Source organism: Tachyglossus aculeatus, chromosome 17 (assembly GCF_015852505.1).
Source record: "Tachyglossus aculeatus isolate mTacAcu1 chromosome 17, mTacAcu1.pri, whole genome shotgun sequence".
In the NCBI taxonomy this organism is placed as follows: domain Eukaryota; kingdom Metazoa; phylum Chordata; class Mammalia; order Monotremata; family Tachyglossidae; genus Tachyglossus; species Tachyglossus aculeatus.
In genome coordinates this window covers 48,487,902-48,500,313 of record NC_052082.1, presented here as the reverse complement: position 1 = coordinate 48,500,313, position 12,412 = coordinate 48,487,902, and the positions used below count along the sequence as shown (strand labels likewise).

The following is a 12,412-nucleotide window of genomic DNA, read 5'->3' as shown; positions in this document are numbered from 1 at the left end:
GGAAGAGGACACCGACGCGAAGACCGGGTCACGGTTCAGTAGAAAGTCTTTTTTATTAAAAATTAGTGTTCCATACCCACCAGCCGGGCCGGTCACGGAGCGAAACGGTACAATTATCGATTGAAAGGAGAGCGGTCCGTCGGCCGAAGCGCCGCCTCTGCCCACGGGGGCCGAGAGAGCGAATCGAGCCCGTGACCCGAGACGAGGCCGAGTCCGCCCCCTGAGCCACCCTCCCGCGAGGTACCGGTGACGAGAAGCGGTTTGAGCGGGCCGACCCGCCGGCTTCTGCCCCTGCCTCCCAACCGTCTGATAAAATCACTTCAAACAGCAGCTTAGCGGAAGGGGAGCGTGCTGAACGCTCCCAACGAAACCGAAATGGTGAACAGGGGCTACCCGACACAGCCTCTCGTCTGTTGGATCCCGGCCCGTTCCCCTCGGCCTCCGCCCCATCTTCCTTCGGCCGGTAAGACCGGCAAGGCTGGGATTCATTTGGAGCAGAGAGGAGAGCCTGGGGGATGTCGGGAGCAACACAGACGTCTAAGCGCCACGGCCAGACCTAAATTCCACGCTATCCGGGCCCGTGGCCCGCCGCTCTGGATGTCTGGCTGAAGAGTAGCAGCCGGGATTCTCCTGCCCCGAGGAAACTGATTGTCGGAAGACTGTCACCTTCCCCCCAACCTCAACGTGAGCCGGGGAGAAGGTGGGGGAGAAGGGGGCTCGTGAGCATGGACGGCCAAGCCGCCCGACGGCCACGAGACTGGAAACGGAAGCTCCAGCCAGCGAGGAGAGGCCAAAGCCCGAAGACCACCACCAGGCTTGGCGCGTCTACATTTCAAGTCTTACACTGGTGCGAAAGGATTAAAAAATAGATGCAGGATGCTCTGTACTAACTAAATCATCAAAACCAGAGCCAGGGATTCCTATTTCTAAAAAATATAACCCCACCCTTCACCCTCTCTCCCGGGCCCCAGGGCGGTAGGGAGCCCGGGTGGGCATTCGAGCCTCAAAATAGCTCTCCAGGCATCGGGCAGTTTGCGTCCCGGCCCTGAAGGCTCCCTTCCTCCCCTCCGGGAAGCAGGTTGCTCCGTTCTGTGTCCTGAGGCCAAGACCAGCAGGAAGAGCTGGTCAGCAGAGCCCGCTAGAAGCCCACATTCTGGACTGGGACGTTAAAACAGCTCCCCTCAGCCTCCTCCTCCTCAGAGGGAGAGGCCGCTCGGCCACCTCCCTCATCCTCTCTCGCCCGGGGAACAGTCCAGCTGTGGCACTAGCCCTGAGCCAATTCCAAATCCTAAAAATGCAAAGCTGCCCCATCCCTTGTGAGGGCCTAGAAAGAGAGGAGCAAACCCGACAAGCCCCACGGCCCCGTCCAGCCCCCGCCTCGCTCCCTGGACACAGGCCCGAGCCAATCCCCAAACAGACGGCTTCCTCGCCAGAGACTCCCGTCACCACGGACACGGAGAAACCCTGCTCTCTGAAACAGCCCACGCCGTGGGCCGCTGACACCGAACTCAGCGGCCGACGGTGAGTTTGCCTTCCGGCCCTCTTGGACGCGATGCCACAGAAAGCCCGCTGGGAGGGAAAAGCGGGCGGTTGGCCGCACCCTTTCTCTTTCTACGGTGGCTACTGCCCGGTTCTCCCACCTGCTCCAATGGAGGGTTAAATCTAAAACAGCAGCGAGGGGGGACGGTGGTGCCGGGGGCCACGCGGATCCACTTCCCTCCGGCTCTGAGCCGGTCCGGTCCTCACCTCCCTGTCTGCGCTCTCAGTGGCCCAACCGCACCCTGGTTCCCATAAAGAACCAACTTATTCTGCGCTCTCTCCCCCTCAGGGTGGGAGTGTTGGAATTTCGCCTCACCTTTCCCGTCTCAAACCCGGTCGCCACTCTGGCCCCCTTCCGCCCAGGGGTTGTGCGAGTTCAGGGACTCCCCACCCCTTCTTGAGGTGGAAGGGGCTCAGGGAAGTCTAGCCCCTTCCCTCCTTGAGTGGGTGGGACGAGTGAGGCCGCCTGAGGCAGAAGCTGGCGGGTCCCCGAGGCCTTTTGAGAAAGGGCAGAGTCCGGGGGAGAGAATCCCCACGCTCCGCACCGCCCGCAGGGCTGGGATGCCCCGAGAGGCTAACGGGACGCCCCAAACCCTCTTAGCTTTGATTAAAAGACTCCGATCCCGAGCTACCAAAATCAGTAAAATCGCTTTTTATAAACTCTTGATTCTCCCCACCCTACGAGGGTGGTTCAGATAAATGAGTGTCCGAGGAGCCCCGCCCCCTGAAGAGGAAGGGCTCCCCGACTCCAGGAGGCGGGTCAAAAAATAATCCACGCTGTAGTGTATTCCAACTAAGGATCTAGGAAGCCGGCAGCCCCCGTGGGGGCCCAAGCGGCCGGATCCAGAGACAAAAGGGGAGCCCAGCCCCGTCCGAGAGGGTCGGGGGCAGGACGGGAAGCGGGGACGGGAAGTTGGCCGCCGGCCCGCCCGTCCTCCGGGGCCAGAGGCCTCGGTAGCGTTACCTCGGAGTGAGTCCGGCCCGGCTCGGTCCTTGGGGTCGGCACCGGGGTGGGAGCCCCCGACGGGGACACCGACGACGGAGGTCCCGAGGTTCGCAGCCCGCCGGAGGCCGGGGGGGAGCCGCCCGGTCAGTCGCGGTGGGCGGACTGGTGGCCGAGCTGCCGGTCGTCGTAGGTGCTGTACCGCTTGACGTGGATCCGGCGGACCCGTTCGCGCAGCTCCGAGGCCTCGTCGTCCTCGCTGGCCCCGGCGGCCTGGCTGCGGCTGCGGCTGGTGGCCTCCAGCAGCGAGTTGTCGGGGACCCGCGGTGTCTCGTACAGCAGGACGTTGAGCGTCTCCTCGTAGATGCGCGCCTCGGGGAACTCCACCTGCCAGGGGGACCCGTCAGCTCAGGGCAGGCGGGGCCCCTCCCCAGTTGGGAGAGGGAAAACGAGTCCTAGAGGAGCGACAGGCCACGAACCCCGACGTCTTGCCCCGGGTGCTCGATAAACGCTACCGGGGAAGCAACTGGAATGGGCAGAGGTCTGGGAGCTGTCGCCTGTGTGACCTTGGACGAGTCACTTCTCTTTACCTCATTTACCCCATCTGTAAAACCGGGATTAAAACTGTGAGGCCCAAGTGGGACAGGGACTATATCCAACCTGATCAACTTGTATCTACCCCAGCGCTCAGTACTGGATCTGGCACACAGTAAGTGCTAAACGAAAGCCATTCCAAAAAAAGGAAAAGGGAATCGTATTCCACCACTTGCTTGCTCTACAATCTTAGATGGGGCACTTAACCTCCCTGGGCTTCGGTTTCTTTATCCGTAAAACGGGGTTTCTCTCTTCCCCCTAGGCTGTGAGCCCCATATGGGCCAGGGATCGTCCGACTGGATTATCTTGTGTCTACTCCAGTGAGTGAGTGCTGAATACAATTATTACGCCTGGGCTCGCTGCCTCTAGGCCGTCATCATCATCATCAATCGTATTTATTGAGCGCTTACTGTACTAAGCGCTTGGGAAGTACAAATTGGCAACATCTAGAGACAGTCCCTACCCAACAGTGGGCTCACAGTCTAAAAGGGGGAGACAGAGAACAAAACCAAACATACTAACAAAATAAAATAAATAGAATAGATATGTACAAGTAAAATAAATAGAGTAATAAATACGTACAAACATATATACATATATGGGCCAGGGATCATCCGACTGGATTATCTTGTGTCTACTCCAGTGAGTGAGTGCTAAACAAATACAATTATTACGCCTGGGCTCGCGGCCTCCCCTTGGCTTAGCCACGGAGCGCCAGCGTCCAAGAGCCGGGCAGAATCCCCCGTTCCCCAATCCAGGATTTGGGCTCCGTATCTCCTCTCACCTCCCGGCCACAGCCCCAGCTCTGCCTTGGGTGACTTCAGTTGGATCCTATCCAGCCCCGGGGTTAACAGCTTCACGCGGGTTTACAAATAAACACCACCCGCTAAGCGGTCCCACCCTTCCCATAAATAACGGGGGAAAAATCCAACCCGCTTCGTTGATTATCCAGGCCCCGTCTCTCCTCTTTACACCCACTTCCGCCTGACTTCCTTTTGGTCTTTCCGCCGGTCGGGGCGGACACCACCGAAGAGCGGGGAGGGGAAGCGACGAGCTCGGCTCGGGGAAGGCTGAAAAGGCGGCTTCCGTACCACCTGTGGGTTTTGGCAAGGAGGCCCACCCCGCGCCGGCTTTCCCGCCGGGCGAGTACCTTGGTCTGTTTCTTCTCGGTGGCGTAGACGATGGAGGTGCAGCAGACCTCGGCCAGCTTCCGGCCCTGCCCGTAGAAGGACCAGCAGCAGATCTCGTCCCCGATGACGTCCTTGATGAAGCGCACGCGCCCGTTGAAGCGCAGCGACAGCTTGTCGAACAGCTCGATGTTCTTCAGCAGGTGGTCGTCCGAGTTGCTGCAACGCGGGGGCCCCGCGGAGGACGGACGTGAGGGCCCGGGAGAGGGAAAGGGGGGCCCGGCGGGGGAAATGGACGGGGGACTGGCCGCCGCCCGCCCTCCCTACCTGGTGTAGGAGTACTTGTTGTTACTCCGGTTGTACAGCAGCTTCACGACCGGCTGTGGGGACGGGGAGAGGGTGAGTCCGGGCCCGGCCGGCACCGCCCGCCCCGCGCCCCCCGCCCCCTGGGCCGCAGGGCGCCAGCGACCTTGGTGGAGGACTCGATGAGCTGTTCCTCCTCCTTGGGCGACGTGATGATGGGGATGGTGCACACGGGCTCGTACGAGTCTTTCTTGTCCTGGAGGGAGGGGTGGGCGAGGTGAGGGCGGCTCCCCGGGCCCCCGGCCCAGCTGCCCGGGGCCCGCCGCGGGTCACCCCGTCCCTACCTGCAGCGCCGCCTGGCAGGTGTCCACCAGGCCCTGGATCAGGTAGTATTTGGCCTCGGCCATCAGCTCCCTGACCTCCTGCCGGCTCGGGGGTAGGGCCACGGTGTCGTCCCGGAGGTAATTGAGGATGGCGCCGAAGTGCTTGCCGCAGCGGTCGATCAGGATCCAGCCTGCGCGGGCCGCGGGATCCCGGCCCGTCACGCGGGACCCTCCCGCCCCTACCCCTCTCCCCCGACCCCGGCGGAAGGAGAACCCAGCCCGGTGCCAACCGGCGCCCGCCTCGACTGCTCCTCCCATCCTACAGTCGGTTCAGGGCAGGGAAATGACTATTCCACAGTGGCGGGGCGGTGGGCGGAGCTCACCCCTCTAGGGTGCCCCGGGAGGACCAGGGCGTGCACCGACCCTCACGCCCGTCAACCCCGGCGATGCCCGCTCCCCCCGCCTCGGCCCCCCCCGCCTCACCCTCCTTGTCGGTGAGCACCTCCATGCGCCCGCTGAACATGGCTTTGAGCATGGTGTCGTGCTGCGTCAGCACCCGCACCGTGGTGTAGTAGAGCGAGCCGCCCACGTTCAGCTGGACGTACTTGTTGCCCAGGCCCCGGCCGCGCGGGCCGCCGGCCTTGGGCTTGGCCCCCGCGGCCGGGCCCAGGCCGGCCAGCCCGGTGTCTCCGGACATGTCCCGCTGCAGGTAGATGACCACGCGGCAGGAGGTGGGTCTGGGCGGCTCCGCCGTGGTGGAAGGCGTCACGGGGAAGCCGCTGGCGCCCGCCAGAGCCTCATAGCCTCACCGCTGTGGAGGGACAGCACGGCGTCAGGGCCGGGGGGCGGCGAGGAGGGGGTCCCGGGGCAGGTGCCCGCCCGAGGACGGGAAGAGCGGGTGACTCCGAGCCGTTCTCCTGGCCAGCCAGGCTGACCCGCCCAGGCTCCCCGGGGCCCGCAGCCACGTCCCCGCCGCTGCCCGACGACCCCCCCGGCCCCCAAACTCCCTCCGCTCGGCAGGATGCGGGGAGGGGGCGGGACGCCTCCGCGGAAACCGGTCCGGCTCTGGGCGGGAGCCCGAACTACACAACCAGCCCACTGGGACGGATTCAAATCAATCCATCCTCCTCCAGTGGGCAGGGCATCATCATCATCACCTGTCGTATTTATTGAGCACTTACTATGTGCAGAGCACCGTACTAAGTGCTTGGGAAGTCCAAATTGGCAACATCTAGAGACAGTCCCTACCCAACAGTGGGCTCACGGTCTAAAAGGGGGAGACAGAGAACAAAACCAAACATACTAACAAAATAGAATAGATATGTACAAATAAAATAGAGTAATAAATATGTACAAACATATATACAGGTGCTGTGGGGAAGGGAAGGAGGTAAGATGGGGGGGATGGAGAGGGGGACGAGGGGGAGAGGCTCAGTCTGGGAAGGCCTCCTGGAGGAGGTGAGCTCTCAGCAGGGCACTGTACTCAACGCTCGGGAGAGTCCGCTGTAACGGTCCAACAGAGCTGGGAGACCCGTTCCCCGTCCGTAAGGAAGTTACAGTCTGCGGGGAGAGAGTTCAAACCCACAGGGCCGCAGCCCTCAGTGTCCTCACTGCCCGAGCGGGCCGGAGCGGGAACGTGCCCGGGAACCCGCGGAGCAGGAATCTTAATCACAGAACGGAAAGGTCGGCCTCCTCGCCTCTGCCCGGCTTAAAGTCGCTTCCGGCGGCCCGGGGCCGGGCCTACCCGGGGGGGGAAAAGTGCTGGGAAGGCGAGCGGGGTTTTCCTGAACTTCCCCGGTTCCTCCGGAACAACGGCAGGATGGCCGCCCGCCCTCTTTCTTCCTGAGAGACGAGGGCCTCGCGGCGGCTCGGCAGGAGGCCCCCTCATTTCCTCGATTTCCCTCGGCCGGGGAGAAGGGTCGCCCCAGCGGGGCAGCGCTGGAGAAAGGCCAACCTCTCGGGATCTGATGGGGGAAAACGTGACCGGTTTGGGGGCCGGAGGCAGGCGCTAGGCGGGAGCCACGGTGTGACGCCTAAGCGGATGGTGGGAATTTCCATTTCCCAAACTGGTTTTTTTTTTCCCCGCTCCATGTATGTCCATCAGAAAAAGAACGATGCCCTGTTGCCTTCCAACTCCGTGGAGAATCGGGTGTGGCTGAATGACATTGCGGGCTCTTTTTCTTAAGCGCTTACTCATCATCATCAATCATATTTATTGAGCGCTTACTATGTGCAGAGCACTGTACTAAGCGCTTGGGAAGTACAAATTACTCCGTGACAGGCACCGCACTACAACGCTGGGGTAGACGCAAGATACCCAAGATTTCCAGACTGGGAGCCCGCTGTTGGGAAGGGACCGTCTCTATATGTTGCCAACTTGTACTTCCCAAGCGCTTAGTACAGTGCTCTGCACACAGTAAGCGCTCAATAAATACGACTGAATGAAATGAATGAATACCCGGGTTCCACGTGGGGCTCACAGTCTAAGTAGAAGGGAGAACAGAATCGCACTTCCCAAGTGCTTAGTACAGCGCTCTGCACACAGTAAGCGCTCGATAAATACGATCGAATGAGCGGATGAATATCGAATCCCCATTCCGCCGCCGAGGGAACTGAGCACGCCGATGTTAAGTGATCCGCCCAGGGCCACACGGCTGACACGTGGCCGAGCTGGGATTAGAGCCTATGTCCTCTGAGGGCAGCGTGGCTCAGTGGAAAGAGCCCGGGCTTTGGAGTCAGAGGTCATGGGTTCGAATCCCGCTCCGCCTCTTGTCAGCTGCGTGACTTTGGGCAAGTCACTTCACTTCTCTGGGCCTCAGTGCCCTCTCCTGTAAAATGGGGATTAAGACTGTGAGCCCCCCGCGGGACAATCTCATCACCTTGTAATCTCCCCAGCGCTTAGAACAGTGCTTTGCACATAGTGAGTGCTTAATAAATGTTATTATTATTATTATTATTATCTCCACCTGGATGTCTGCCCACCATCTAACACTCAACACATCCAAGATTGAACTCCTTACCTTCCCTCCCAAACCCTGCCCTCTCCCCGATTTTCCCATCTCTGTGGACGGCACTACCATCCTTCCCGTCTCACCAGCCCGCAACCTCGGTGTCATCCTCGACCCCGCTCTCTCGTTCGCCCCTCACATCCAAGCCGTCACCAAAACCTGCCGGTCTCAGCTCCGCCACATCGCCAAGATCCGCCCTTTCCCCTCCATCCAAACCGCTACCCTGCTCGTTCAATCTCTCATCCTATCCCGACTGGATTACCGCATCGGCCTCCTCTCCGATCTCCCATCCTCCTTCCTCAAATCCGCCAAACTCGCTCTCTTCCTCCCTTCAAATCCCTGCTGAGAGCTCACCTCCTCCAGGAGGCCTTCCCACACTGAGCCCCCTTTTTCCTCTCCTCCTCCCCTCAGCACTTGTTTATATCTGTACAGATTTATTCCTCTATTTTACTTGTACATACTTACTATTCTATTTATTTTGTTAATGATGTGCATAGAGCTATAATTCTATTTATTCTGAAGGTTTTGACATCCGTCTACATATTTTGTTTTGTTGCCTATCCCTCCCTTCTACACCGTGAGCCCGTTGTTGGGTTGGGACCGTCTATGTTGCCCACGTGTACCTCCCAAGCGCTTAGCACCCGGTAAGCGCTTAATAAATACGATTGAATGAATGAACGAATGAATTCTCCGGGGCCTCAGTTCCCTCATCTGTAAAATGGGGACTAAGACCGTGAGCCCCACGTGGGACAACCTGCTTACCTTGTATCCCCCACAGCGCTTGGAACTGTGTTTGGCCCATAATAATAATAATAATAATAATAATAATGTTGGCATTTGTTAAGCGCTTACTATGTGCAAAGCACTGTTCTAAGCGCTGGGGGGGATACAAAGTGATCAGGTTGTCCCATGTAGGGTTCACAGTCTTAATACCCATTTTACAGATGAGATAACTGAGGCTCAGAGAAGTTAAGTGACTTGCCCAAGGTCACACAGCAGACATGTGGCATAGTAAGCGCTTAACAAATGCCATCATTAATTAATTAATCATGATGGTGTTACGCGCTTACTGTGGGCCAAGCACTGTGCTAAGCGCTCACAGTGCTCTGCAAATAGTGAGCGCTCAATAAGTCCCACTGGTTGATTGCTATTTCCAAGCGCTTGGGAAAGTGCTCTGCACACAGTAAGCGCTCAATAAATACGATTGAATGAATGAATGAATTTAGCCATGGCCATCCAGTCGACAAGTACTCTCCAAGCGCTTAGTCCAGTGCTCTGCACACAGTAAGCGCTCAATAAATGCAGCGTGGCTCAGCGGAAAGAGCGCGGGCTTGGGAATCGGAATGGGTTTGAATCCCAGCTCAGACACGTCGTCTGTGTGACCTTGGGCAAGCCACTTCACTTCTCCGGGCCTCAGTTCCCTCATCTGTAAAATGGGGATGAAGCCACATGGGACGACCCGATGACCTTGGAGAAGCAGCATGGCTCAGTGGAAAGAGCCTGGGCTTTGGAGTCAGAGGTCATGGGTTCAAATCCCGGCTCTGCCAATTGTCAGCTGTGTGACTTTGGGCAAGTCACTTCACTGGGCCTCAGTGACCTCATCTGGAAAATGGGGATTAAGACTGTGAGCCCCCCGTGGGACAACCTGATTGCCTTGTAACCTCCCCAGGGCTTAGAACAGGGCTTTGCACATAGTAAGTGATTAATAAATGCCATCACTATTACTGTATCCCCCTCAGTGCTTAGAACAGTGCTCGGCACATAGTAAGCGCTTAAGACTGTGAGCCTGTTGTTCATTCAATCAATCGTATTTATTGAGCGCTTACTGCGTGCAGAGCACTGGACTAAGCGCTTGGGAAATCCAAGTTGGCAACATCTAGAGATGGTCCCTACCCAAGAGCGGGCTCACAGTCTAGAAGGGAGAGACAGACAACAAAACAAAACATATTAACAAAATAAAATAAATAGAAATGAAATATACAAATAAAATAGAGTAAAAAATCCGTACAAACATATATACAGGTGCTGTGTTGCGTAGGGGCCGTCTATGTTGCCCACTTGGACTTCCCAGGCGCTTAGTACAGTGTTTTGCCCACAGTAAGCGCTCCATAAATACGACTGAATGAATAAATGAGCAAACACCATTATAAGCACGACTGGGTGACTTGTACTTCCCAAGCGCTTAGTACATCATCATCATCAATCGTATTTATTGAGCACTTACTGTGTGCAGAGCACTGTACTAAGCGCTTGGGAAGTACAAGTTGGCAACATATAGAGACGGTCCCTACCCAACAGTGGGCTCACAGTCTACTACAGTGTTCTGCCCACAGTAAGCGCTCCATAAATATGACTGACTGGATGAATGAACACCAGTATAAGTACGATTGGGTGACTTGTACTTCCCAAGCGCTTAGTACAGTGTTCTGCCCACAGCAGGCGCTCCATAAATACGACTGAATGCATAAACACCATTATAAGTACGATTGGGTGACCTGTACTTCCCAAGCGCTTAGTACAGTGTTCTACCCACAGTAGGCGCTCCATAAATACGACTGAATGAACACCATTATAAGTACGATTGGGTGACTTGTACTTCCCAAGCGCTTAGTACAGTGTTCTGCCCACACTAGGCGCTCCAAAAATACGACTGAATGAATGAATGAGCAAACACCATTATAAGCACAATTGGGTGACTTGTACTTCCCAAGCGCTTAGTACAGTGTTCTGCCCACAGTAGGTGCTCCATAAATACGACTGACTGAATGAATGAGCAAACACCATTATTAGCACGATTGGGTGACTTGTACTTCCCAAGCGCTTAGTACAGTGTTCTGCCCACAGCAGGCGCTCCATAAATACGACTGAATAAATAAACACCATTATAAGTACAATTGGGTGACTTGTACTTCCCAAGCGCTTAGTACAGTGTTCTGCCACAGTAGGCCCTCCATAAATACGACTGAATGAATGAATGAGAAAACACCATTATAAGTATGATTGGGTGACTTGTACTTCCCAAGCGCTTAGTACAGTGTTCTGCCCACAGTAGGCGCTCCATAAATACGACTGAATGAATGAATGCGCAAACACCAATATAAGCACGATGGGTGACTTGTACTTCCCAAGCGCTTAGTACAGTGTTCTGCCCACAGTAGGCGCTCCAAAAATACGACTGAATTAATGAACACCATTATAAGTACGATTGGGTGACTTGTACTTCCCAAGCGCTTAGTACAGTGTTCTGCCCACAGTAGGCGCTCCATAAATATGAATGAATGAGCAAACACCATTATAAGCACGATGGGGGTGACTTGTACTTCCCAAGCGCATAGTACAGTGCTCTGCCCATAGCAGACGCTCCACAAATACGACTGAATGAATGAACACCATTATAAGCACGATTGGGTGACTTGTACTTCCCAAGCGCTTAGTACAGTGTTCTGCCCACAGTAGGCACTCCAGAAATACGACTGAATGAATGAATGAATGAGCAAACACCATTATAAGCACGATGGGGGTGACTTGTACTTCCCAAGCGCTTAGTCCAGTGTTCTGCCCACAGCAGGCGCTCCATAAATACGACTGAATGAATGAACACCATTATAAGTACGATTGGGTGACTTGTACTTCCCAAGCGCTCAGTACAGTGCTCTGCCCACAGCAGGCGCTCCATAAATACGACTGAATGAATGAATGAGAAAACACCATTATAAGTACGATTGGGTGACTTGTACTTCCCAAGCGCTTAGTACAGTGTTCTGCCACAGTAGGCCATCCATAAATACGACTGAATGAATGAATGAATGAGAAAACACCATTATAAGTACGATTGGGTGACTTGTACTTCCCAAGCGCTTAGTACAGTGTTCTGCCCACAGTAGGCGCTCCAAAAATACGACTGAATTAATGAACACCATTATAAGTACGATTGGGTGACTTGTACTTCCCAAGCGCTTAGTACAGTGTTCTGCCCATAGCAGACGCTCCATAAATACGACTGAATGAATGAATGAACAAACACCATTATAAGCACAATTGGGTGACTTGTACTTCCCAAGCGCTTAGTACAGTGTTCTGCCCACAGTAGGCCCTCCATAAATACGACTGAATGAATGAATGAGCAAACACCATTATAAGCACGAAGGGGGTGACTTGTACTTCCCAAGCGCTTAGTACAGTGTTCTGCCCACAGTAAGCGCTCCATAAATACGACTGAATGAATGAATGAACAAACACCATTATAAGCACGATGGGGGTGACCTGTACTTCCCAAGCGCTTAGTACAGTGCTCTGCCCCCAGTAGGCGCTCCATAAACAGGACTGAACGAATGAATGAACAAACCCCATTATAAGTACGACGGGGTGAATGAATGAATGAGTTTGACGGGGAGCGTTTTGGACGCCCTTTCCCGGCCCCCGGTACCTGGTTCCCTCGGCGCGTCCTCCTCTCCGGCCTTCCCCGCCCGCCTCTCCGCGACGTCACTTCCGCCCGGGAAACCGGAAGACTACAGCACCCACAATGCAGGGCGAGCCGCCCGCCCCAGGATGCAGTGCGCGGGCCCCCCGATTCGC

At 56.1% G+C, this 12,412-nt stretch overlaps 1 protein-coding gene across 1 annotated transcript; it reads right to left on the bottom strand.

Moving 5' to 3' along the window:
* Positions 1-28: 28 nt before the first annotated feature.
* Positions 29-12,317, bottom strand: TNFAIP1 (TNF alpha induced protein 1). Its single transcript, XM_038759222.1, has 7 exons — positions 12,264-12,317; positions 5,313-5,640; positions 4,851-5,020; positions 4,673-4,762; positions 4,531-4,583; positions 4,227-4,422; positions 29-2,869 (listed from the first exon to the last, which is right to left on the bottom strand). Exons 2-7 carry the CDS (start codon positions 5,524-5,526, stop codon positions 2,630-2,632), a joined length of 963 nt encoding a protein of 320 aa, XP_038615150.1. The 5' UTR covers positions 5,527-5,640; positions 12,264-12,317; the 3' UTR covers positions 29-2,629.
* Between the last annotated feature and the right edge of the window lie 95 nt (positions 12,318-12,412).

Bases quoted from the DNA above. Each gene is read 5' to 3' on its own strand.
- TNFAIP1 (XM_038759222.1), bottom strand. From the start codon at position 5,526: ATGTCCGGAGACACCGGGCTGGCCGGCCTGGGCCCGGCCGCGGGGGCC. The intron at 4,584-4,672 runs GTCGCTGGCGCC...CCGTCCCCACAG, and splicing joins TCATCGAGTCCTCCACCAAG to CCGGTCGTGAAGCTGCTGTA. The intron at 2,870-4,226 runs GTACTCGCCCGG...TCCCCCTGGCAG, and splicing joins CCGAGAAGAAACAGACCAAG to GTGGAGTTCCCCGAGGCGCG.